General features: G+C 44.7%; 4 protein-coding genes and 1 non-coding gene across 12 annotated transcripts in view; 1 reads left to right on the forward strand and 4 right to left on the reverse strand.

The window, feature by feature from the left end:
* Window positions 1-91: 91 nt before the first annotated feature.
* On the reverse strand, window positions 92-12,511 carry LOC6547309 (multiple C2 and transmembrane domain-containing protein). Of its 2 annotated transcripts, none has more exons than XM_026980591.1 (12): window positions 12,492-12,511; window positions 6,012-6,670; window positions 5,671-5,722; window positions 5,373-5,515; window positions 4,368-4,562; window positions 3,011-3,162; window positions 2,438-2,953; window positions 2,017-2,376; window positions 1,842-1,961; window positions 1,591-1,791; window positions 1,323-1,530; window positions 92-1,255 (listed from the first exon to the last, which is right to left on the reverse strand). In XM_026980591.1, exons 1-12 carry the CDS (start codon window positions 12,493-12,495, stop codon window positions 1,175-1,177), a joined length of 2,691 nt encoding a protein of 896 aa, XP_026836392.1. In that variant the 5' UTR covers window positions 12,496-12,511; the 3' UTR covers window positions 92-1,174. The 2 variants fall into 2 exon arrangements, with proteins under 2 accessions (XP_026836392.1, XP_001974734.3); XM_001974698.3 differs by having other exon boundaries at window positions 99-1,255; window positions 5,671-5,779.
* Trnal-aag lies at window positions 4,722-4,803 on the reverse strand. Its single transcript has one exon. It is a non-coding gene; the product is annotated as a tRNA-Leu (tRNA).
* A 1,385-nt stretch (window positions 12,512-13,896) lies between the features above and the next one.
* Window positions 13,897-18,021, forward strand: LOC6547306 (clumping factor A). Of its 7 annotated transcripts, none has more exons than XM_015156379.2 (9): window positions 13,897-14,162; window positions 15,374-15,609; window positions 15,745-16,094; window positions 16,158-16,412; window positions 16,471-16,603; window positions 16,962-17,060; window positions 17,163-17,474; window positions 17,572-17,646; window positions 17,706-18,021. In XM_015156379.2, exons 2-9 carry the CDS (start codon window positions 15,384-15,386, stop codon window positions 17,900-17,902), a joined length of 1,647 nt encoding a protein of 548 aa, XP_015011865.1. In that variant the 5' UTR covers window positions 13,897-14,162; window positions 15,374-15,383; the 3' UTR covers window positions 17,903-18,021. The 7 variants fall into 7 exon arrangements, with proteins under 7 accessions (XP_015011865.1, XP_026836463.1, XP_026836464.1 ...); XM_026980662.1 differs by having other exon boundaries at window positions 16,965-17,060; XM_026980663.1 differs by having other exon boundaries at window positions 17,572-17,650; window positions 17,706-17,832.
* Window positions 18,022-18,028: 7 nt separating this feature from the next.
* Window positions 18,029-20,104, reverse strand: LOC6547304 (probable cytochrome P450 12b2, mitochondrial). The gene is made up of 6 exons (XM_026980660.1): window positions 19,874-20,104; window positions 19,672-19,789; window positions 19,362-19,608; window positions 19,194-19,310; window positions 18,711-19,137; window positions 18,029-18,658 (listed from the first exon to the last, which is right to left on the reverse strand). Exons 1-6 carry the CDS (start codon window positions 20,009-20,011, stop codon window positions 18,056-18,058), a joined length of 1,650 nt encoding a protein of 549 aa, XP_026836461.1. The 5' UTR covers window positions 20,012-20,104; the 3' UTR covers window positions 18,029-18,055.
* Window positions 20,105-22,496: 2,392 nt separating this feature from the next.
* LOC6547303 (centrosomal and chromosomal factor) overlaps window positions 22,497-24,762 on the reverse strand; it is a 42,693-nt gene continuing 40,427 nt past the window's right edge. Inside the window, exons 7-9 of the mRNA XM_001974693.3 lie at window positions 23,924-24,372; window positions 23,322-23,515; window positions 22,497-23,190 (exon numbers count right to left, since the gene is read on the reverse strand). Of these exons, the coding sequence (XP_001974729.1) occupies window positions 22,967-23,190; window positions 23,322-23,515; window positions 23,924-24,372 (867 nt within the window). The 3' untranslated portion in view covers window positions 22,497-22,966. The remainder of the gene's footprint in view (window positions 23,191-23,321; window positions 23,516-23,923; window positions 24,373-24,762) is intronic.

Raw genomic sequence — 24,762 nt, forward strand, 5'->3', positions numbered from 1 at the left:
CATTGCGCACAGTGGTCAATGTATTTTTCAAAGCAACATCATTTGAGCGAAATCCGAAAAATATTTGTTGTTTTTTATTATTTTTACAATCATATATATTTAAAAATAACAAACTTAACTTAGGTGCTAATTAATCAATTGAGTTGGTATGTATATAAAAACTTTGTTGTTGCTCTTTTTGTGGGGTATAAAATAGTTCAACTATCTAAAATGTATCAAATGGATCAATCGGAGTGGGTTACATAGCAATTCATTTTTATATATATTTGTATGGCTGGGCCGAGGCCTTTTAAGAGCTGATTATCCTAGACGAAGTTAATAAATATAGGTTTTAGAAAATGTTTTGAACAATCTTTCCGAGTGAAATAATTACAATAAATTTGGTAAGGATAAGGCTTAGGATTAGGTATATATGTAAAGGTATATCATGAAAAAGCGTCCTTAAACGAGTCGAGTGCAATCGAGTGGTAAATTGTAAATGGAGTTTGGGGGAAACTTCGGTGCGGTACTGAGCTTCCGTGGGTTAAGTCACATTAAGTAGTAAGCCTAGTTGCAAAATTCTTTGAAAATATCACAAATTGAAATACACAATAAATAATTAATCGCATTTGGATCCGCGCAAAAGGAATCTGGTAGTTAGCAATTTGAGTTTTGGTAAATATTCGAATAGATCTTTGAGAGAGGTTACCTTAAGTACATGCAATGTTTCAATAGATTCCTAGTAATATCCGCTATCCTTGTGTATGTACATAATCGCATTGTGTAAATAGTTTTGAGTTTTGCGCACATTTACATTAATATCCTTCTTTCGTGTGTGTATATATATAATTGTATTAAAATAAGTGAAGCAATTTGGTGCTGCATAATTGAGTCAAGGTGAATTGCGTGTTGTTTCCGTCTATGGGTGGAACTGGTTGACTTCGATTCTTAACTAGCTAACCAACTTTGGTGTCTAATTGAATTCGCTATGGCTCAGACTGAGGCTCTTGGCCTGGCCAAACTTGTGCTTCAACTGGCTGGTGTTGGCCCGGAAGCGCTGCATCAGCTGCTGCTGCCTTCCGCCGGATCCGTATCCGCTTCCGCTTCCGCTTCCGCTTGCTCCTGCTGCTCCTCCTAGTGCGCTGGACTGCAGCGGCGAGAGGGACGCCATTGCCGCATCAGCGCTGGTTATGGACTATGATCCTTTCAGCTTCTTCTTGGGATTGTTGCGCGTCTGATCGGTGGGTGCCGATGGGGGCAGCTCTCGATATTGATTCTGAAAAAACATTATTTATAGTTAAGGCAGCTAGTTAATCGCATATAGCGCATATAAGACCACTTACAATCTCCTCGTTATCTGGCACTCGCGATAGGAAGTCCAATAGCTCGTTGTTGGGAATGGTATTGGGTCTTAGCAAACGTCTGGAGAACTTCATCAGGCCCCAGAAGAGCAGCAGCCAGCGGAGTGGGACAAAATGCAGGACCAGAATGGCGCCCAATAACAAAACCACAGCCAGCCAGGTCAGCTCGGGGACGGAAAAGTTGAATGTGCTAGGGATTACACAGTATTCATATAGATACAGGATACATCTCAGAAATAGTAAATCTCACTTCATGGTGCTCTCGCCTAAAGAAGCCAGGTAGCCGATGGTATTCTGCACGGTTTGGGAGACTTCTTGAATGGCCTGTAGTCTCTCCTTGATGGACTTCTTTTCCTCCTTCTCCTTGTCATCATCATCATCCTCGTCGTACTCATAGTCGTAGTGAGCAGCTGCATCTGTGGTGCCCGTGATGAGGCGAACCAGCCAGTTTCTAAAGGGAAATTGATAAGTATTGGGATGATCTCTCACTTAGCTACCTACTTTAGTATGATGAGCAGTAGGACGAGGGGTACTGTCTCCAGATCGCCGTACACACAGGCGACTATCCATAAGACGAACGCTATGCTTGATCGCACTGGAGATTCCCACTCGAAGCAGCTCCTTTAAAAACAGACAGTGAGTTTGCAGGAAATTGCGATTTGAAGCCTATACTCACTGCACATAGCGCGCCGCATCTAGGATGTCCATGATTATCTCCTTGAGTCTGTTCACGTTGCGCAGAAAGAGCTGTCGCTTGAACTTGGCTTCCTGCTGGATGAGTTTTTCCTCCTTGGGCTGCAGGGCTCGACAAACGGCGCGGATCTCGCTCCAGACTACCGTCAACTCCAGCTGAATTTGTGGTGAGTTTCCTTTGGCCCGCACACAGAGGTTCTTGTCCTTCAGCGTATACCATCTCTTGACTCCACTTTTGATCCTTAGGAGGGGAATGACTAGTTTGCCCAGGAACTCTACGCGGTGGTCGCGATCCTCGTCGAAGACGGTGATCTCCAAGACCTGAGTGATGTCTTTCACGTTGCTGAAATGCGAAGTTGATAGTTAGAAAGATATGGCATTGAAAGAAGTCTAGCGTTACTTACAAAGTAAATATCTTATTCCAATTAGGAGTGAGTGTTTTATACTCGGTTTGGGTTTGCAGTCTGGCGTTACCCAGTTCCAGTACACAAAAGGGATCGGATTTGCCGCCTATATCCGCCGCCGCCAATCCAGTGGCCCCAAAGACCTTTACAGTGAGGTGACCCACGTCACGGAGATTTTGGAGGCATCTTAGAAATTTGTATCTATCCCTTAGCAATTGAGCCTCTCGAGGATCCTCCTTGAAGGCCTTCAGATCGCTGATCGTCTCCAGGGCAGTGGTTCCACTAATGGTGAGCATGAGGTGCACTTCACCTGGGCAATCTTCAAGAGGCTTCCAAATGCCATGCGTGTTTTCGCGTTGAAAAACGCTGAGGTCTATAATGGCCTTGCCATAGAGGGTATTCCGGTTCCAAAGTGCGATCTCCAGGTTTTGATCTTCATCAAACAGGTGCAGGTCGAACTGCTCCAGCCAGCGCTCCGTCCAGGAAGACTTGCTCTTGTACTTCTCATTGCCCAATCTGAATTAATAGTACACGTTAACTATTACCAGTCAATAATCGTGGTAATCAACTTACCTGAATTTGAAGTGAGTATCATTCAGCTTGCTGCCATCTTCAGCTAAGGGCAAATCCTTGGCTTTGACCAGCAGTATGGTGACCACTGAGCTCCAGATCTGCGACTTCAATCGCTTCGATGACTCGGCCAGTTTCGAGTTGCGCTGAAAGTGCTGCAAGACATCCGGAAAATAAGACTCGGCCACCTCCCTGAGCTCGTCGCATCCCTGCTCCAGTTGCTCCCGCAACTCCTCGTGCTGCCTCCTCACATGTTTGAGCACCATGCGAGGAGCCCGCTTGCAACCGGGCCAACTGTTGCCCAACATGATCCGCGCTCGAGAGCCCCAACTAAACCAGACAGCGAATTACACAGGCCCCAATTCGAAACCCAAAGCCGCACTTCGCTCTCGAGGCTCCAACGGTGACTAAACCCATTTGGAGTGAGGTCTTGCGATTGCGAGAGGAATGCACTAAGTGCTCTATAACGAGGTATGCCGGACTAGACAAAAAGCTCTTACACACGAGTGCATGTAATGGAAATGGGCAGGTTCATGCTAATTCAGACTAATAGGTATCACATTACAAATAGCATTAAATGAGTGATACGAATCTGCATTGCTCATTTACTCGTTATTGGACTATTAAGAGCACCGAAAATATATGTTTATATATTTATATAATTAAATTAAGCACTTAGTTAATGGGCGCTATTGGAAACATATGCTATTATATCTACATATTTTTACAAAGGTATGATTCTAACACATCCCTGCAGTTAGCATTATCTTTTTTCGGATCTATATTGCATATTGATTTTACGAATCTCCTGACCATAGGGTATTTAGACAGCGACTACCGCATATCTCTTTTTTAACGGGAAAATACAGAGCCATTTGTTTGTTTTCGAGCGCCCTCGTTGAGAGATAACATGCAATACCAAGTCAGCTCAAGCTTTTATTTGTTGAGCCACTGCGATCGTGGCTCTCCCGCCCATGAAAGCTAGTCATGATGAGTTGCCATAGTTGGAAAACAGCTCAATTGTGCGGCTTTAGTTCGGGTTAGTTGCGGGCACTGGATCAAAGTTAATGCTTCGTGTGTGTCTATCCGAAAGCAAAACCAGAAGCCATGTCAAACTAATTCCGCTGAGCCATAAATAAGGTTACTAGGTAAGCAAGCGCTTATAAATAAAAGGTGGGTTGCGGGTCGGAGCCAGTCGAGAGGCAATTAAGGGTGCCAGACAAAAGGTAGCGAGACAATCGCTTAGCTCTGTGTGGAAAACCGCCGGGTGAAGGGCTGATTGATGGCCCAGACGAGCTGCTTCCGACTGTTCCAAAGAACCCCGAACAATAGGTTATATGGATTTATGGATGCCACTCACCATTTCCTTGTCCTCCTGACTGCGCGGCCACAGCGTCAAATTGATGAGTATCTCGCCCAAGCCACTTCCGCCATTTCCGCTGGAGTCGCACAGCTGCAGGTGGATGTCCTCGGCCTTGCCCAATTCCAATTGCGTTAAGTCCAGCTTGGACGAGCCCATAAAGTCGTCCTGCAGTCCCCAATCGTAGTCGAAAACCTGATTGCAAAGCGTATTGATTGAGACAAAACGGAAATTCACATTGATTAGATGGAGATGGGCGCTTTTGGGAATTCGATTCAGATTGTGGCTCCGACACTTCAAAAACTATACGTTCCCTGGCTGAAAATGGATTTCTGCAATAAAAAAGTTTCTCTCTGGCAGCGGTGGGATTCGAACCCACGCCTCCGAGGAGACTGGTGCCTTAAACCAGCGCCTTAGACCGCTCGGCCACGCTACCGTACTTGCGGCCCGCGACGGATTTCTTATCGCATATTGCCATCCTTATCTGGGCTAAACTATTTGTGAACAAGAACTAAGAACTAAAAGAACCCCCATTTCATTTCATAACCTCTCAAAAGTTAGACAAAGACTTTTAATTATGTTTTGCACACTGTAGGCCAAAGTTCAACTGTGCATTATACATTTGAAGAATGAATTAAAATAGGATTTATCCAACTAAATCCATTATATTTCTTAGCTTGAACAGTAATTATCTATCTATCTATTTCTTGACGACTTTTTATAAACTAAACTAAATCCAACTAAATCCATTATATTTCTTAGCTTGAATAGTAATTATCCATAATTATTTTTTGCCGACTTTTATAAAAATATTTGTACCTCTGTTTTCTACCTATATAATGGGACAGATTTTGAAATCTAAAGGCCTTTAGTTGCTACTCTGCATTACAGTCGTTCAGCCACAACAACTGATCACAATTATGAAGCAAAATTTCTCTGTGTGTAACACAATGCGCAACTTTTCTGAAGTGCCTGACAGGTCACCCCAAACTTCCCCGGACTCACCTTGACGATAATCGGCTGGAAGGGGTCCTCGATGGGCACGATGAAGACCTCGTCCCACACGGGATTCAGGTCCCGGTGAATGGTGCGCGACTTGTGGAGGAGGCGGCCGCCGACCTTGAACTTGACATAAGGATCACTCAGTCCTGCGGCAGGGACGAAAGACAAAAGAAATTTCTCGCTGCAGTGCCAGTGCATTGTGACCAGTGCTTAATTAAGCACAAAGGAGTGGACAGGATAATGGTAATGGGATGGTGATGGTGATGGCGATGAGGAGATTTGGGTGCTGGGATGTGCTCACCATTCTTGTCCATGGCCACCAGGTCGCTGCCGGATTTGAGATGCACGCGCAGCTGAAAGAAGACGAATTGACGTAATTGGGCTTCGCGCTTGCGACGCAGTTCGTTGGCCTGATCGATTGCAGTTGCGTTTTCATTTGCATTAATCAGTTAGTTAGAGTTGTGCAGCACAGCGAGTCGTTGGCAAAGCGATAATCGAAAATTGAAAATTTCATAGAATGCCGGGAAATTTCAGTTAGTGCCATTGCGTAAAAGAAAAGTCAATAAAGTCAGAACCAAAGTGAGCACCAATTGGTAAAAGAAGTGAAGCAAAGAAAGAGATGCCGGATGAGATGCCACCAACCTGCAGGGCCTCCAATTGCTGTTGGGTGGTCAACTCCGGTGGACTGCAGCCGGCTGAACCGTTCTCCGGATGCTCATCTATCCTGCCCTCCATGGAGCCCCCAAAACGCTGGATAACCTGCGCCATCTTGGCCGTGGCTCGGAATTCCCGGGCCAGTGGTGAGCCACCAATGGTGGTGCTGCGATGCCGAGGACTCTGCGTCACGGAGCTGCTTTCGGAACTATAATCCGCCGCATAGTCGGTGCTTTCTTCGAGGAAATCGCTGGGCGACTTGCGACCCAGGCGATCTTTGCTCTTCGCGCGACTCCAGCGATGCCGAAGATTGTTGAAGAATCCGTGCGTCTTCTGCAGCACGCCCACGCCGCTGGCCACGCCCCCCGAACCGACTCCAGCCAACTGCTGGGCCACGGCACTCTTGGCCCTCTTCGGTGATATGTGCGGTGATTCACTGAGATGGCAGTCGTGACCATTCAACTCCGAGGCGGATTTGCTGAGATGCTTGCCCAGGCGCTGCGATTGCTGCAACTTGGGAGAACCATGTGGCGAGATCCGGAGCGGCGGTGTGGAACCGCTGATGGTGGAGCTGCTGCCCGGCTGCTGCTGGTGCTGCTGGTGATCCAACTCCTCCTGCTCCACCTGGTCAACGTAGTGGATGCGTGCTGAAAGCAGGTGGGAGATGGCAGAACGGGTAAGTGTTATTTCACCTGCTTTCAGCACGCAACTCCCACAATCGATTTAACAAAATTCCAGCGACCCATTGATAAATCATGTACTACAAAAGTCAACACTCATACATATTTACCCCATGCAATATTCGAGGAAAATTGAGTGTTTTCAGGCGATTCAATTGCCTCCATGACATCACTGCTCTTTTGCGATTGTCTTAATTATGAAAATTACACGGAGCAATAGGAAAATGGAATGAGTCTTTCCATTCGTTGATGTGGTCATCAAAAAGTGGAAAACAAGCCACCACTTATAAAACCTAAATTGCTCATACGTACTATACATATTTCGCAAACCGAAAAGTATGACAATTGTGTTTACATAAATGCCAGTCATTCGTTATTTGAACATTTATACTTTCAATACTTTTGCCACATGCAGTTTGCGCACAGTACAGACTTTTATGGGTGAGTTTGGAAAATGGAATTTTGAGTATATTTTGAATATTCTTTGATTTATCAGCTACTACAATAAAAACCAAATTTATCGAGTGCAAACTGGTGGCACTTTGATTTACATGAATGTCTAGAACCACAAATTAACTTGGAAACTAATGGCCACTGCGTTTTGAGAAGGCGACTCCCTCGACTTTATGATAAATCACTGCATATTTGGCTGCCATTTCTCAGTTTGCACACGCATTTATCAGAAAAGTGATATCCGCAGAAAAGTGACAGCCAGCCGGATTCTATTAAGTTGTATGCATTATGCACGAGGCTCGTTATGTCCACCCTGCTATATACCCTGGGTAAATAGGTGTACCTGTGACTGGGAATATTTTATTAATTCTGTGGCACAACACGGAGGCTTGTGGCCTCTCCGAGCTCTTCGAGGACTTGAAGGAGTTGCCGAGATGCAGCGGTTGCATGACATGACCAACACTCGCGAGCACGAGGTAAATTGAAATGAATAATTGACTACAGAACTTTTTGACTGCTTTAGCTGCACTTCCAGGCACGTGTTATTTCATTTATTTATGCCAGATATATCTGGATATCTGATGTATCGGGTTTTGCACAATTGTGGTGCGACTATACGATTTTCTCGCGATTTTCCACGCGGCGCTGGGCGAACTGCACGCTGGCAGTGCCCCTAGAAGACTGCTTCGGATTCGGATTCGCTGTCTGGCGCTACGGTTCCATCCCCACCAGCCCCTGCTCTTTGGGCCAACCGTAACTTTTGCTCTCCTTTGGCATTTGTTATTGTTAACGAAGGCGCACACACAGCTACAGTGTATGCCCTTTCTGTGTGTGAGTGTGTTTGTGGCATTGGGCTGAACGTAAGTGAGTGGGTGGTGGTTGGTAGCCTGGTGGTTGTGGGTGGTTGTGGGTGGCCGCCCGGCTTTCCCTCTTGCATTATTAATGCCTTGCGATGCTGCAGCTGGCTGTATTTTTCTCTCTTCGGTGCCGCGAAAATTGGAAAAGCATCCAACGATGGCGTCACTGAATGGAAATGTGAGTGTGAGCCCATTTGGGTGGGATAAGCGACAAAGCTTTACGCACCCCGTGTAAAAAAGCTTTAAATTTTCGGTATTTTCTCGGACATTTTACACTGTTTATATTGTTTTAATGAATGAAATGGAAGTCGAGCGAGTGAGAGCGCGATATGCGGTGGGTGGTGGCAATTCCTTGGGGGCCAAGCCGTGGCAAGGACATTGGTGCTGCAGCAGCAATTCGTCTGAGTCTTGTGCAACCGAAAACATTTCCATGTACTTTCAATTACTTTAATGCATGTGAAATGCAGATTTCCCAGCGCCCACATACAGGTGTGGTTTACTGCCACCACGCCTTTAATTCCGAATGTTTGTGGGCAACTTTTCCCGGAGGAGCACTTTCTGGCTTATGTGTCTGTCATTAGTTTTCCACCCACACCACACATACACATATGTTCAACCTACTTTTTTGGTGCGGCCTGCTACATAAATATAAGGTTTTAGTGTGCCCTTTAGTTTGGACGGCAGTGTTTGGCCCCCAAAAGAGTTGCATACTTTTGGGCTCTCAATCTGAAGTGTTCTTGCTGCTTGCCAGAAAGAAAATAAATTCATTTGAATCTTGACTGCGTACTGCAATTAGCCAACTCAAGTCAGAAAAACTTTTGTGGCCATAAACCTTGAGCCGAAGGGAAAGTTCCCTCAAATTATCGCACATACGCCATGTGGCCGGGCCTCATTTAATACCATTAACAATGCTAAGTGCCATTTCTTTAGCTGGAGAGCACGTGCTTTCGATAAGCATAAAAACGGAATGTTTTACCGCCGTTTTACGGCCTCAAAATAATGAAATGGTGTATATATCCTGTATATCCTTTTCATCGCAGCAGGTCATTATTGTTTTTGGGTTTCGGCCATATCATGCTGGTAACCATATCGGAAATTGGCCTGCGTAATCACGCAATATGAAGGAAACATCAGACATCAATTATGGATTCGACTTACAACTTTAGTCAATAAATCGAGCTCGCTCAAGGCCGGTCATCCATTATTTAAACATGGGTCAGCAAGTGTCATATGGCACCAATAGCACATTTGCGCTTTCACTGTGTCTTTCCTTCGACCTGCTCACCTGTTGACTTTTTCTGACATTTCAGCGATTCTATTTCCGTTCGCCTGCACTGATGTTAAAAGTATATTTACATGTCATATTCAAAGGAAAACAAAATGTGGAATGCCGCTTTAGATGCTATTTTAAATGGATTCCATACATTGTTACCAATTTTTGTACAGAACTTTTAGCTTGATTACACTTCCTTACAAACAGACTTAACTGAAATTTTCCAATTATAAGCATTTTTCGCGTGTGTAGGCAAAGTTTTTCCACAGTTCCTTCCTGCATTGTTGTGCTCAAGTCTTTTTCTGCCCTTCGGCTTATTGGCCCTGTTTAGTTAGGAATGACGTCACTGCCGGCGAGCACAATCCCAATCCATTCATGCGCAACTGGGGGACATGGAGCTGTCTGGGTGCCCCGTCGTTTGTAGCTTTGCCGGTTGCCGTCGGCGTTAGCGTTGTAACACTGTACCCCACTGTGCGGCTTTGTTGTGGTTCTGATTATCATGTTTACCCAGCACGCAACGAACCGAAACTAGACTTATCACAGGCCTACAGTTTAATCGCATGCCGTTTGCCAGGGTGTTACTTTTGGGTCCCCAGGTGGGCGTCCAGGCGAAAATGAATGAATTGCGTATGAATTTTGTATGTGTATAAATATATCGCGCCAGACAATCGAGAGTCTTTCAGCCGTGCCATATGGATCAGATATTCATAGTTAGCACAGTCTGGGCTGTCAGAAAGCCAAACAAAGCAAATCAAGCATCTGCCTCAAGTGACTCGAATTTCCATGGGAAATTCTTGGACTTTTTGCATTTTCCAACGCAGCATTGCTCTCGGATAAATGATTTTCCTCAATTTGTTTTCGACTCTGAATTATTCATGGAATTTCTTTTTAGCATGCATACAATATTTTCTTGGTCACCGCCACAACCAGCAGTTTAGTTCTTTTTTGCGCTTCAGCCCAAGAACTGAATTATGCATGGATTATTTATGCGAATTGTGTCCTTATTTGAATCGGGGACTCCTTAAAAATGTACAGCAAGTGGAGGACCACCGAGCGCGACTTGCGTCCGTGGTTCAAGTCTACATGTAAATTGCGTATACGCAGCGTGATCCCAGCTGATGGACAGCTCGTTTGGCAGCTCATAAATGCAGCACATCTCCGATGGACAGTTGCCTAATTAACTGCCAGGATAATGATGATATTAAGCGGGATTATGCCAGTCTTGGCGATGGCCTGGCTTACACTGATGCCTCATAAGGGTCTCTAAGGCTGGGATTACTCAATTTCTGAGTCTGAACGAGTGTGTCTGCCCTCAGGGAGGATACTGCCAGGATATGTGCGGTAGTTGGGCGGCCACAATTGCGCTGGCCCGAAGCTTTCATTTTAATTAACTGGGTTACCTTTGTGGGCCGGCCATTTCGGAGCCGAGCAATTACAACTCGCCTGCAACCAACAGCCAGGAGGAACAAATCCAGAGAGAAAAAGTAGTAAACTTTCTAAATTAGCTAAACTAAATTTCCCAAAAGAGTGCTGGTCTTTTTTCAAAGTGGACACATTCTCTTCTTTTTATATATGAGAAATATTCCAATTTTTACATTCGTAGACAACATAAGCAAATAATTTATTTGTTTCTCTGTGTATATACGAATTGCAGCTGAAGAAGTTGTAATTTTCCACTGCCCCATTTTCCCCTAGATATGTGACAGTATCTTGCCAAGGAAGCCACTTTTGAAACTCCATCCAGACTACATTCTCAGCTGCTTTTGCGCCAATTGCGACAATCAATTTATGCGTTCGTGCTCGAATGGCTATGTCCAATTTTACGTTTGCCAATTTGCAGATGGCGGCTGCAATTTCAATCAAGAAATACATTGGGTCCTAAACAGCGGGTGATGCGGATGGTGAAGGGAAATATTAGGGCTGAAAAGGGCAGACACCTCGAGGCCACCAGTGGCGACAGTTTTCCCAGCTTTTCCGCTCTTGAATGTTGCCTTGTCAGATGGCCACATAAACAGGAACAAATTAATCGCAAGTCGAAAAGAGCAGAGCTGAGAAATGAGCGCCATGCGATAATTAAAAACTGTATCAGGCAAATAGCACGCGACATCTAGACAGACTATATAGCACATAGAAACTGAACAGAACCGAACATAAGCGCCCAGTGTGTTGGCCACTTATTTTCATTTAGCCATGCCAACTGCCATCGATGTACTTGCGTGTCTCAGTGTGTGTGAGCGTTCAGTGGGGTGAGAGTGTGTTAGTGTGTGTGCGTGTGTGTGGACCGGAAGCGCAGCGGCATGCAAAGACGCCATAAGTGCCATGACGAAACAGCAGCTGAAAGTGAGGGGCCGGGGAGGGGAATGGCCGCCGCAAAGTCCGCGGAACCTGTGCGTTTCAGGGGTTATCGGTCTTAACCCCTTGCTGACATAGCGCCAAAATCGGAGCGAGGGGGGTTCTATAAGTTCAACGCTGCAAACGGATGGCAGAAAACCGAAATCAATAACCGTTTTATTATAAAGTTTATAAGCTTCAATTTCGTTAGTCTTTGCCATCTGTTAAAATGTTATTTTCGTTTCTCACAATTAATTATTTCGAAAAGAACACAAGTTTGTCAAGGGCAGACGTTTGTACATACATACATATGTGCGTCTGTGGCTGTTGTCATATAAAAATCGTTTGGAAAAGACCTTAAAGATTTTTGCCTAAACATTTGAACAAGTGTTATCCCACAAATGCGTGCAAAATAAAGATACTCCATATATAGGTTAGTAGACCGCGAGTTATGTATTCTTAATGCCCTATTTGTCTGTTTTGCTTCACAAACAACTCGAGCACCCCATTGCTGTGGCAAAATTTATGCGCAAACTAATTCAGCCAAAGCCGCACTCAGCCCGCATAAAAATAGCTGTCCAAATTGTGCGGCGTTGGCTTTTGAGAACGACTCAGCTGCTCAAGTGGCAGTGGCAGTGGCAGCATTCAGTTGAGCTTGGCCATATACCCGTGGCTATATACCACACGCCAGCATCAAAGGGAGTTGGGCGGGCCCAAAGGATAAGGGATAACGGATTACGTGAGGGGGCCTGCTTAAAAATACAAAAAATATAAAACACACAGGTGGAAAGGTTCTAGTCAGCCAGGTGTGTTTGGTGGCTTATCAATGGCAATCGTGGGAGCCAAACATTTTTATTTCGCCAAAAACACTTACACATCCTGACACACACACACAGTTCACTCACTGTGCTCCTGTGTGTGCTTGTGCTTGTGTTTGTGTGAGTGAGGTCACCAAGACAAGTGCATGCGAATTCCGCGACTACATCCTCCTGCCAGCGCGCTTTTCCGAGTTTCCTTGCTGGCTGCTGGTACTCCCCGTGATTTTCCTATTTTCCCATTCAGTACTTTCCCGTGCCGTTTTGCATTTGCAGTTGGCCAAATAATTTTTCACAACACACTGCACACGGTTAACATTTTCCTGCTTTAATATCCCCTGCTATTTGCGGCACACACACGCGAGATGAATGGGTTTTTCAGCGGGCACAAAAAGAGGAGCATGAACGGAGTCCTTCCAGAAATTCGCTGGGGAAACGGGGGGAGCGGGTAGCCCCCTTGATTTTATACAGAAACGCGCGTATCGAGTGAGCGGGACGGAGAAGCGCTCCGCAATGCCGTCCGCTGCCGTGGAGAATTCTCGCGCAACTAAACGCTCGCCAAGAGCTTTTCGGCGCTTGCTGGGCTCCGAGAGCTTTTAGCGCCGAGCGAAAAGCGAAATTGAGTGCAATTCGGTCGAGTGGCTGCTCAAAAGTGCCGAAAGGACGAAGGGTCCTTCAAACAGGATAAACAAGCCAGGTAAACACGATTGTCATTGGCGACTGGCTTTAAACCCCATAACGAGAGACTTACATTTTTGATCCTTTATTTACGAAAAATTAATGTGATTTAATCTCCCTACAAACATATGCTGCGTAGCAAGTAAATAAGAACGATTAAATTAAGTGAATATGTTAAGTGTATGGGTGGCAAACTCTAACTAGGCAACAAGTATAAATTAAAAAGTAAAATGGGTAGACAATACTTTTTATCAAGTACATAATATGTACTTTTAAAGCTTGTAAAATAAATATTCTGATTGTCATGATTGCTATTGGCGACTGGCTTTAAAACCCATAACGACATTGATCCTTTATTTACGACAAATTCATGTGATTTAGTCTCCCTACAAGCATATGCTCAATAAATAAGAATGATAAAATGTAGTTAACTAATACGAATTGAATAGTAAAATGGGTAAAAAATACTTTTTATCAAGAAGTACTTTTAAAGTAAAATAAATATTCTGTGAATTAAGCAGGAATAAAATACAATACCACTTTTTCAGACTGATAATTCGAAGGATTTGAAAATCGTAAAGTCATAATAAAGACATAGTCATAGTGATATTGGTAGATATGCAGTGTAGATCTGCATTAGTAGATAACCATCGCCACTCAGACTTCCTATAAACAACACCTTGCGAGATGTAAGAATAAGAGCGGCACTCGGTGAGATTTCAAAAAAGAGATAGCGCCTTTGATAGTTGACTTGACTGCTCGTCTAGGAGCCGAATCAAAGCCGAGTGCCCGGCTCAAGACGAAGGCGGTTCGAGAGCTCGTGAAGCCAAAAGCACTGATCAGTCAGTCGGGAGTTGTGCAGCCGGTAGATCGTTGCTCCAGGATTCTGAGGCGGATTGCGAAGAAAGTTCTGCAAAAGTGTTTTAACATATCCAAAAATCTTTTAGTAACTGCAGTTTTGTTGCAAACGATCGGCTGGTTCGAGAGTTTTGATCAGGTTTGTGCTTATAGACTTGCACAAGGCAGCGTGAGAGAGGAAATCCAAGAGACCGGTAAGTGGCTTGTGCGGCCTCTCCGCTGATTCGCGATCGCCATTATGGCAGGAAAACGAAACTACCGTTATCAGCTCGGCTTCCAGTGCCTTGCACTTTATACTTTCGCTCTGCTCCCCCTACTCTTCCATCGGCCCCTTTCACACCGCATTCCTCACTCGCCGAAGAGCGGACTTCTGCACTTCCATCTCGTTACACTGGCTAACAGGGTTTCGCTACGATTCATTCCAGTGCGGCATGTGTGGCCGAGTGTTTTTAATTTTGCATTTTATGGGAGAGGAAGATACACTTTGATCCCGAGAACAAATTTTTGTGATAATTTTATAATTTTTGTTATTTTATTGAGAATTCGCGTATTTTCTGGGCGATGCAATAAGCGCTATAAATATCAAATAATTGAGTGTTGTGCTTGTGTAACTTTATATTATACGCCAGATTTCTTTCATAGCGCCAAGAATGGGAATGGATGCTATCAATTTAAAAAGTAATTTATGTGCTCACAAGTGCGAGCAAACGCGCGATAGGTATACTCGTATTATTTCAAAAATCACCAATGACCTAACTAGTAACCTCACCCACACAACGATTGTTCCCAGACGGAGATCTCCCGTAATCAACGATTGGAACTATTCCGCCGGCCAGAATAGTACAAAGTTCGAATCGTCTAATTATAAAATACTTAATTTGTTTTGATTTTTGTTGCTGATTCTGCAGCTAGGTCTTCTTAACTTTGCCGTTAGTCATTGTCGGTGGCATATAGCGACTATAAGTTTTGCCAGACGGCAGTAACGAAAAACAAAAGCAATCCTCCATCCGAAACTCAAACAAGTGCGAAGTTCCGATCCGCTCCGATAAGCGATCCACTTTCGGTTCCTCCGGCGGACGACCTCGCATCGTCAGGTTTATTAATAAGGTATTACCGTACTATCCGCTTGTTCAGCCCCTAATCACGCGGCAATCCCGAATTGATGGCACTTCTAGTAATTGCCGGGAATTAAATCGCCATTAGGCCGCATTATAGACCAGATTGCAAGCTAAGACCACAATGTGCACTAAAAAGGTGTATATACTGTAAACAGCAACATTTATATTTGAGCCTGCTGTATTATGATTTATATCATATCATATCATACCATAGATACTCATAGTTTGAGTTTTATGTGTGTACATAGCACTATTATCCATCTTAATTAAAACCCAATACAACTTAGAATCAGCAAGATGGCACAAGAAACGAAGTCGGTGGCGGCAGCCAAGGATCAGAACCAACGAGACCATATCGACGAGGAAGAAGTCATCGAACTCCACAAGTCACGCAGCTTTTACGACCGGGTTCGCGAACAGGCGGAGCGATTTGCCAGCACGCGAATTGGCCAATTCGTGATCGAAAGGGTTGATAAGGCCCTGGCTATGATCGAGGATGCTGCCAAGTGGAGTCTTCCGCAAGGTGAGCAAATATCAAATACTATGCCCAAAAAGAAATATGAAAAACTTAGCTTGTGGACGAATGCTATGAGATCATTATTCTTCAAAATATATTAATATGTAATGAACTCTAAATTCGCCTTGCTCTTGAATATAGAAAAGTCTGCCGCTCCCTTGGAACGCCCCTTGCCCTGGATTCCATTCCTGATGCTCCTCGTCCTGCTGCGGCTCACACGCATTTGGCTATCGGTTGGAACCCTTCTGATCGGCAATGGTCCGATATTACCCACGGATATGGTCTACTTTATGCAGACCAGACGCCGCAAGCTGCGGGCCATTCGAGTTCATGGCCTAAAGGTGATGAGGCGGCGCCAGCAGGAGGTGTCTTATGGCAGTGGCAAGGGTCTGACCCAGAAGCTCAACCAGTGGTTTTCCCGAGCCATGTGCCGTCCAGGCGTACAGCAGGATAGCAGCAGTCGCCGGGTGTTTGTCCACCACTCGGAGCAGGTAAGTTTGAAGATTAGCAAATTACGAATCGCTAATAAATGTGTCTCTAAATTGCTGAAACAGGGACTAAGCAATTCCGTGGTTAAGCGCCCGCGGGAGGAGGACTACAATGCCGACGCCGATGCCGAAGCAGATGCCGATGCCGACCTGACCATCGACCAGATGCTGGCCAAGTACGCCAACGAGAACTCCGAAGATGACTCCGACTTTGTGCCCAATGAGGAGGAGGAGGAGAGCAGCAGCAGCGGGGACAGCGATTCCGAATCCGACTCCAGCGAAGGAATAAGCAGCGGCGAGGTGGATGAGGTTGTCAACAAGGTGGGTTACACTTAGACACCTCACTCAGTATTCCAATAAATTAAGATTTACCCCACAGGCCAAGCAGAAATCAGCTGGAGCGGCGGTGGAAAACGGAGTGCACAAGGCCGTGGAGAAGGAAAATGATAAGGGAAAACTGAACGTAACGACAACCAGCAATGGCAACAACGACAAGGAGCAGGCGGAAGTTGGTAATGGACATTGAACATTATTAAGACTCTCGTGCGTAGCCCCCTAAGTCTAGGTTAACTCCAAGTATCGATTATCGAATTAAGCGTTGATGAAAACTGAACTTGAAACGTTGTCATGAAATACAATACAATACCGATACAACAATACACCAAAACTCGTGCTCGAGAACTCGACTCAGTCATTTCCATAGATCATCCATTCATTTGCAGGCCAGATAAAGAAATTCAAAATGCGAAATTCGAAATTAGCCACCAAGCCTCTTGTGAGTTTGGCCCCCTCGCTTCATTTCCTTCCCGTTGCCCTGACCTCGAATCTCTCTCTGTTTCTCCCCCGTTCCCAACCGAATGATAACGATAGCAGCTGCTGCCCAGCCGGATGAGGAGTGGAAATCTTCGCCAGGACACATGAGTGCCGCCGCGATGAACACCCGACTGTACAACAATACCGCCGCTGCAGGTAACTCACGCGAGAATCGCACCACGTCGTCCCAATTAACATTTTAACGTTAGTATTCTGCCTCTGTTTCTGTTACTCCGTGCATGTGTTCAAACACAACAGCCACCCGTGATCCTGATCCCGACACAGAGCCTGACACCCAGCCCGAACCCGAAATCCCATCCGAACCTCCATCCCAGTCCCAACCCTCAACCGACGAAACAGATGACGATGCCGAGGATAGTTGCAGCACCAGTGGCAGTAGCCCAACCGGGAGCACTGTCTACCGCGCCGATGAAACCCAGCCAGATACCCAAACCGACCAGATACTTGAGGTTGCCGCCACGATAATTGATTCGCATCTATCCAACTATCCCACTGTTGACACCCTAACTCCCGCCACCTCCTCCGAAGACATATTCTATAGCCCCATCGGTGTGTGTTCTGCTGCTATCCAAGTTCCTTATGTGCTAACTAGTTCAATGTCCACTTAAGTATTTGTATTATTAAGTACTTCTCCTTTCACATTTAGGTTCCCCCACTTGCTTCAATACCAGCCTAGGAAGCCAGGCTCTCCTCAAGAGGGCCAGCATTCAATCCGTCCTGGGCAAGTAATTAAAGAGCATTACTGGTTTTTAAACTGTCTAATGTCACTGTGTTCCTCAGCCCACTCCACGCCTACGACGGAGGTGAGAGATCAACCCACTGAAAAGGCAAACAATTCGGTGCCCCAAACGCCGGAGACCGCGAAAACTCAACCCCAAACTCCCAAGGAGGTCCTCCATCAGAATCAGCAGCAAAATCAACAGCAGCGTCAACGCAATCATCCCCACCAACGCTATCGTGGACGCAATCGGCGCTAGTCCTTGGAAGCATATCCTTGTCATATCGTTCGATTTTCCTCCTAGCCAGCTAGCCGTTCTTCTATTTTTTTACATTCCCATATTGTTAGTGAATACTGCGAGTAAATCTCTGAACTTAACCGGTAGTCTGTACTTGAGCTTAGGCTAAACATATCACATTGAGTCGCCGACGGGTTCCAATTTGAAGCGAATATCACCGCAGGGTGACAGGACAATGGTGCTCTCGTACTCCATCGGAGTTTCGGGCAGCCAGCTGACCTTGTAGTTTCGCAAAAGTCGCGCCAGCAGCGTTTCGATCTCCAGCTCCGCAATCCTTTTGCCAATACAGGAGCGAGGTCCAAAGCCAAATGGCAGGTATACGAAGGGGTTGCGAGTTCGGGCTGCTGGACAAGCCAGGATATCCGGTGCTAAGTCGGTCTTAAGCCAGCGTTCCGGTATGAAGTCGGAGCTCTGGGCAAAGTAGTTATCGCTGTTGGACAGCTCCAGGACGCCCATCAGGACTCCAGTGCCACGTGGCACCTGATAGCCCGACAGCACCAGGTCCTTAGGAGTTATGCGAAAGTTTCCCGGCGTAATGGAGGTGATGCGCAGACCCTCTTTGATGCAGGCTCTCAGATAAGGCATGTTTTTGGTATTCACATCCGTCAAGGAGTCCTTTGGGCTGGGCATTATGCGGAGAAGCTCCCGACGAAGATTCTCTTGCTTCGAGGGATTGCGAGCCAAGTGATAGAGGATCGTCAGGCAAGCTGATGAGGTCTAAAAGAAGGCATATACTACTTAATCATGTCGCCTCTGTTGTATCTCTTACCGTATCAATTCCGGCCATAAGCATGTCCATAACCATGGTCACAGCCACCTTCTTGTTGAGTTCCAGCAACTGCTCCAAAACGCATTTTGTCTTACGGTCTTCATCGTTACCAAAGCGCTCCATTGCCGTCTCTATATAATTCGAGGTAATCTCGGTTATATCGTCGTAGGTTTTAAGGAACTTCCTAAAGCCAGCGGTTTTATAAAACGTCCAAATGGAGGGCTGGACATCATACTGGAAGCTATAGTTAAAAAAGTCACCCATATGCTTAGCCAGGCGGTCGGCACTGGGATCTGGATTGTCTGTAAGTAATCCCATACGGGTGTTCAGAGCCACAAGGCTAATGGACTCGAAGGCCCACATCTTTAGCTGATTGTGAAAGTCGGTGCTCAGAGTGTGGGTCTCTGGATTCCTTTGAGTTTCCAATCTAAAAACCGAAAATGCATTTACTTTGTATGATATTGTAGTGATATCAACTCCTACTTGTCTATAAACTCCTTAGATATCTCGTCTATTTGCGGTAGATTTTGCCGGACACTCTGAACTTTCAGAAGAACGGGATTAACCTTGTTGCGAATGTCAGCCCACTCCTGACCCTGACTAGAAATAAATCGCTTTAAATGCGTTATCCTTAAGAAGAGATTAGCTTACTCAGATACCAAGCCACCAACACCTTTGAAGATATCAGGTCTGTGAGTCTTGCGATAGTAGCTCAAGCTCTCCAGACCGATGCGAATGGGCCAAACACCCTCGTTGCGGTAGGTCAGCTCGAAGTCCTCCGGATTGTAAGTGAAGACCACGTTTGGTTTTCCCATCATTCCAGGAATGCAGTATATATCCCCGTACATCTCTCGCATGCGGCGGTTCATCTGAATCAAGTTTGTATTGCGAAGGGCGCCTGTGGGATTTTTGGGTAATGTATACTAATATAACATCAAAAATCTTGAACCGAATAGCTTACCGCCTGGCATGAAAAAGGATAGCATTCTCAAGGAGCTTGGACCAGGTATTTCTCCATACGGCCTGGCCTGTTGCCATTTCTCATCTTTGCGAGGCGTCGAAGTGTCTCCAATTTGCAACTGGGTGTGCGAAAATATGTAGTCATTGTTTGTAAACAAATTTGTGCTCTCTAAAAGCTCTTGCTCTTTGTGCCCACTTCTTACCTGCTGATTGAGTGTTCTACCAACAGTTAATTTCCTACCAATCCACAGCTGACTGCCCGGAACGTTCCGGTAGATTATTTTACAATGTTTCCACATTCTAAGTTTTTTAAGCTGCGACTGGTTTAAACTGGTATACATTCTTAATATACTATACAACAGCTTATAATTAGAATTTTCCTTATTGAAAATTAACGGGGCTACTTGAACTGCTATCGCTGGCGAGAATTTGCCAACTGAAACTGAAGCAAGAGAAAATGTGTTGCGCCGAGTAAGCTTTTTCTGTAGAAATTAGAAGGCAGAATTTCAGCTTTTCCGGCTTAAGCTTACAGAAAAGTAAATTAAGCTGAATATATCTAGGTTTACTTCATAATCTATATGCCTTTGCATTGTACTCCAATGCACTCCATATAAAATCGATGTATTTTACTTGAAATTTACACAGGTTTGTGTCCAAAACCTGTAGAAGCTTTTTACCCGAAACTTACATTCGTGTAGAATGTATAAATCGAATACCAAAGAAATAAAAGAAAATACTAATCAGATATTTTCCGTTTTTCGAATTACATTTATTTATTGCATGCGTAAAATTTTCCATAGCATAAAATGTTGATTCTTGTTGGTTTTCTTACAATTTGTTGAATTTCTATACGATTTTGCTTCGTTATTAGTTGGTTTATTTTTTTATAATTTTTGAATATTTTTTTTATATGTATGTACATTGAAAGTTTGAATAAGTTGTAAGAGTTGAGTTATCATTAGAGTTTAAGTTAAAGAAATAGAGAGTTGATTTTTAAGGTACATTATAGTTGTTGAGTTTTGCACGTTCAATTTAAGTAGACAATACATCAATAATATCAATTATATCAATATATCAATATCAATGGAGGATCTAGAGTTGAGTTAAACTTTTGATATGTATTTCGTATGCAATTGGCTTAGTTCAAGTTAGAGGACAAAATGTGACTACAAATTGCTCTTTGAGTATATTAATATATAATTTCGCATTACTATAATATATTTGAAAACGGAAATTGGTTCCATTTCGGTTATTTTTCCTGGATTTCGGTTAATGTACTTTTCGCATCTGTATAAAAATATAAACAAATTAGAAATGTTCGTTGTCTTTGCTACTATATTTGCATTCGGTTGTTTTACATAATTCAATACAACTCAGTGACTGACAAAAAATAAGTAGGAGAATAAAATATTCTGCGGAGGACCTTCAGTCTTGCTTTGAATTTATATTGCTTGGTTTGTTTCATTTCTTTCGTGGTTCCATTGTCGCTAGGAGATCAGCATTGGATGTATATAGGGAGATACACTGTAAAAACAAAGTTTATACATTCCATAGTCTATTTTCTGTTTAGTATTGATTAAGCGCTAGTCGAGTTCTGTGCTGAAGATCCCTGTGAACTGGTACTGGAACCAAAGGGGTATTAATACGTACACATATCTCAATGACAGTGTAAACCGAAATTGGATGGATCGTCGCGGAAAGTATTAGCCTAGGTTAAGTTTTTCACATTGAGTTTGATATGCATATGAAATGTTTAAACGTTAGCCAAACAGCTGATAAGTGTGTCTGTCTGTATATATATATTATGTGTATCTATAGGTAGAGTTGCCGTAATTGATATGGATTTCTCTCGTTAGGAATATAAAATAATCTGGCTTAAAAATGCATTAAAAAACTATCTTGGATAAACCTATCACTAAGTGGGTGCAGTATAATTATCTAAACAGACATAACTATTCTTTGGTTTAGGCAGTGCGATATTAACCTAGAATATGGCTATATTCAACTAGAAGTTTGTCTATGACGATTCCGTGACACATCGCGCACTACAAACTAGGTCAAAATCAAAGTCATTTACAACAAATTTGATGCCGACTTACTGCCTACGATACGTTTGTATATAATATATATGTGTATATATATATATATATGCTTGTATATTTATTTCTTTTGTATATTTGCCGACGATTGCAGCTGATATGTTTCGATTTCATGGTTGGTTTAGCTTTTGATATGTAACATACGCACCAATTGCATTAGTTCAATCATATTCAGTATTCAAGTTGCTTGAGGACCTCGAGTACCCCTGATATGTATGCTGTGTATAAACTACACCATATTATACTATACTAGGCTATGCTATGATAAATGTGATATGTTTAGTTTTGTTCATGTTTCTGTACGCACACATTTAATTCAGCCGACTGTTAGTCTAAATACATTTTGAATTGCCACTTCACTCCTGATTTCCATATCCCCCCCCTCTCTATCTCTCTCTATCTGTCTCTCTCTCTCTCCGTCCCTTCATCAGCATATATCCACAAGCACCCATCGCAATCATTTTCAATTTGTCCTATGCTTACATGCTATAAAATCACATTTAGTTGCTTAATTAATTTTTATCCTCTCGAACACTCCTATTCACTCACACACACGCGCACACGCACACACGCACGCACGAAGAGAGAGAACGCATATGTAGAACACAAGCAGACGTAGAAAACGTGTAACCTTCGAACATCATGTAGATATTGCTTTTCATTTCGCTACATATATACTATATGTATATATATATATACGACAGTATGCCCCATTCGTGCACACACATTTTCATGGCCTGCTGCACAGCAAAATGCGTGCAGTTTATTTTAGTATATTTTTTTATGCGGATCCTTGTTCCTTCGCTGGTTCTTTGCTGCTGCAAAGGCAAATTTGCATGTGGTGATGGGGATCGGAATGGGAATGGGGATGGGTATGGCAAGTGGGTGGTTGGGCTGGCCCGGGAAAATAGGAATGCAATTTTTCAATACGCGCACATAATTGAACTGTCAGAGTAGCTCGACTCGGCCAGGCAGAAATACTGCGCTCCGCCTCCCGCAAAAGTATGCAACGGAAAAGGGCAAATGAAAGTCCTGGATAACTTTGCCCGTTGATTTTCTTTTTTTTTGTGCATCGACCGCTCTTCCTTGTAATTAAATTGGCTGCACTGTGAGCGAAGCGCCTGACCAACTGCAGATTTATTGGCGGCCAGGCCAGCGAAGAGCTTTCCATTGGCCAGCCAATGTGCCACGCCCAGCTTACTCCTCCGGCCAGCCGAGATCCTCGCCCACCAGCTCGTAGAACCGCTGATTGTACTCGGCGAAGAACTTTCGCAGTCTGGAGACCACCACGGGATCCACATGCGGATGCTTCCTGCCCTTCGTCTCCCTGAGGCAGCGATCCCCGTTGTCGTAGCGCAGACAGTAGAAGCCCTTGGTCTCGTTGAAGTAAAAGTGCTCGCTATTCACGCGATGCTCAATGCCTGAAATCGACAGATAAATGTGGCATAAATTAATAAAAAATATGCTTGCTTTTAGAGCATTTTCAAGCATCATTTGCAGATGAGTAACAAACACAGTTGCAATCACGGAGCGCACTTAGAAAGTTACTCACCCAGAAAAGCCTCGATGCGCTTCAGCTGAGAAACCGGATCCTCGATGAGGCGATCCCCATTGACCACCAGTAGCTGCTCCCGCGGAAAGACCTCCAGCCAGCGATGGAGGTGGACATGGTACATGGAGATGCTGAGCGGTCGATAAGCCTCGTTAACGGTGCCATTGGGAAATATGGCCAGCTCCTCAAAAGACCTGCGAAGGGGGTGAAAGCAGGCGAGGGTTTTAAATCTCCCTTTCGACAAGGATGGCAAATTGAATTGCCAGCAGCTGCAAATGAGCAGCTCCCACTTCCCTTTCCCTACTCCAGCTCGCCGACGACCATGTTAAACAGAGTCCTTGGCTCCGTTGGCTCCTTTGGCTCCTTTGGCCCCCATCCTGCCACACAACCTCTGTCAACAAGTGAGGCCGCAGCAAGAAAGTTTCACCATCGGCGCGACGGGGACAGAGGCCGTGGCAGGAGCAGCCAGAGCCAAGGACAAGAGTCGCATTTTGGGCAACTTTCATTTGCAGTTTGCATTTCATTTGCATGTCAAGCAGCAGCGGAAGGGGAAGGGGAAAAGCGAGTGCATGGAGGGAAGTGGCTCAGTTCGGTTCACTTACTTGGCTGCCATTTGGGCGGCGCTCGCCAATGGCGACATTGTAGTCGTGGTCATCGCAGCTCCACCGACAGCGACACCGCCACTGCCCAGCGCCTGTCTCCTGGCCAACGAAGACGCAGATACCGTTCTGCCTTTGGTCTCCTTGGCGCCCGCCCCACTGCCACCCACCAGGGCATTGTCATAGCCACGGGCCGACTGCAGTTTGGCATACAGCAGTGATTGTGTTGGCATCTTGGCAGCTGCGGTCCCGCTTCCTCCACCTCCACCGCCACCTGACCCACCGCCCGAGCTCTCCCTCGGACTAGGTGGATCCTTGTCGGCCAGCGGCAGGATGGCAGTGGCCGCATGGCTACGCAGCTGCGTGTAGTCCGAAATGGCCCGGGTCACCGGCTCCCGGACAATCAGCAGCAGCTTGATGCTCGCATTCATGGCCCGAACGCGTTCCGGCACCTGGAATATACGCAGAGTCAGGAAACATGTTTACCCAACAATTTAAATGGGGCTAATTAAAAGGGAAATATGTGGTAAGTTCACTGCGCAGCAGAATATGTTCAATTCTTTTATCGAGCAGCGATCGATTTATGAAAAAATATTATTAAAAATATTCAAAATATTAGTCTTGTCTAATTAGCTTGTACGCTTTGTTCAGCAGCGCTAGATATACAAGTGTATTTAAGTTAATAATATTTGTTTTAGGCATTTTGCCAAAATGGAGTAATATAATATTCAAAAAAGGCCAATAAAAAGGAGCAAACTTGTTTACCCAAAGCGTATAGTTTTTGCCGTATTATTTTATGCAAATATTAAAATAACCTATCATATTTGGCGGAAAACACAACA

Source organism: Drosophila erecta, unplaced genomic scaffold, assembly GCF_003286155.1.
Source record: "Drosophila erecta strain 14021-0224.00,06,07 unplaced genomic scaffold, DereRS2 tig00000092-arrow-pilon, whole genome shotgun sequence".
Classification (NCBI taxonomy): domain Eukaryota; kingdom Metazoa; phylum Arthropoda; class Insecta; order Diptera; family Drosophilidae; genus Drosophila; species Drosophila erecta.

Excerpts from the sequence above, each read along its gene's own strand:
- LOC6547309 (XM_001974698.3), bottom strand. Across the intron at positions 2,954-3,010 it reads GATACTCACTTCAAATTCAG|ATTGGGCAATGAGAAGTACA; the intron begins GTAAGTTGATTA and ends CTATTAATTCAG. Across the intron at positions 1,792-1,841 it reads CTACTGCTCATCATACTAAA|AAACTGGCTGGTTCGCCTCA; the intron begins GTAGGTAGCTAA and ends ATTTCCCTTTAG.
- LOC6547306 (XM_015156379.2), top strand. The coding sequence starts at position 15,384 with ATGGCACAAGAAACGAAGTCGGTGGCGGCAGCCAAGGATCAGAACCAA. Across the intron at positions 16,413-16,470 it reads TGGATGAGGTTGTCAACAAG|GCCAAGCAGAAATCAGCTGG; the intron begins GTGGGTTACACT and ends TTTACCCCACAG. Across the intron at positions 16,604-16,961 it reads CAAGGAGCAGGCGGAAGTTG|CAGCTGCTGCCCAGCCGGAT; the intron begins GTAATGGACATT and ends TGATAACGATAG.
- LOC6547304 (XM_026980660.1), bottom strand. The coding sequence starts at position 20,011 with ATGTATACCAGTTTAAACCAGTCGCAGCTTAAAAAACTTAGAATGTGG. Across the intron at positions 19,790-19,873 it reads GTAGAACACTCAATCAGCAG|TTGCAAATTGGAGACACTTC; the intron begins GTAAGAAGTGGG and ends TCGCACACCCAG. Across the intron at positions 19,138-19,193 it reads TCTAAGGAGTTTATAGACAA|ATTGGAAACTCAAAGGAATC; the intron begins GTAGGAGTTGAT and ends TTCGGTTTTTAG.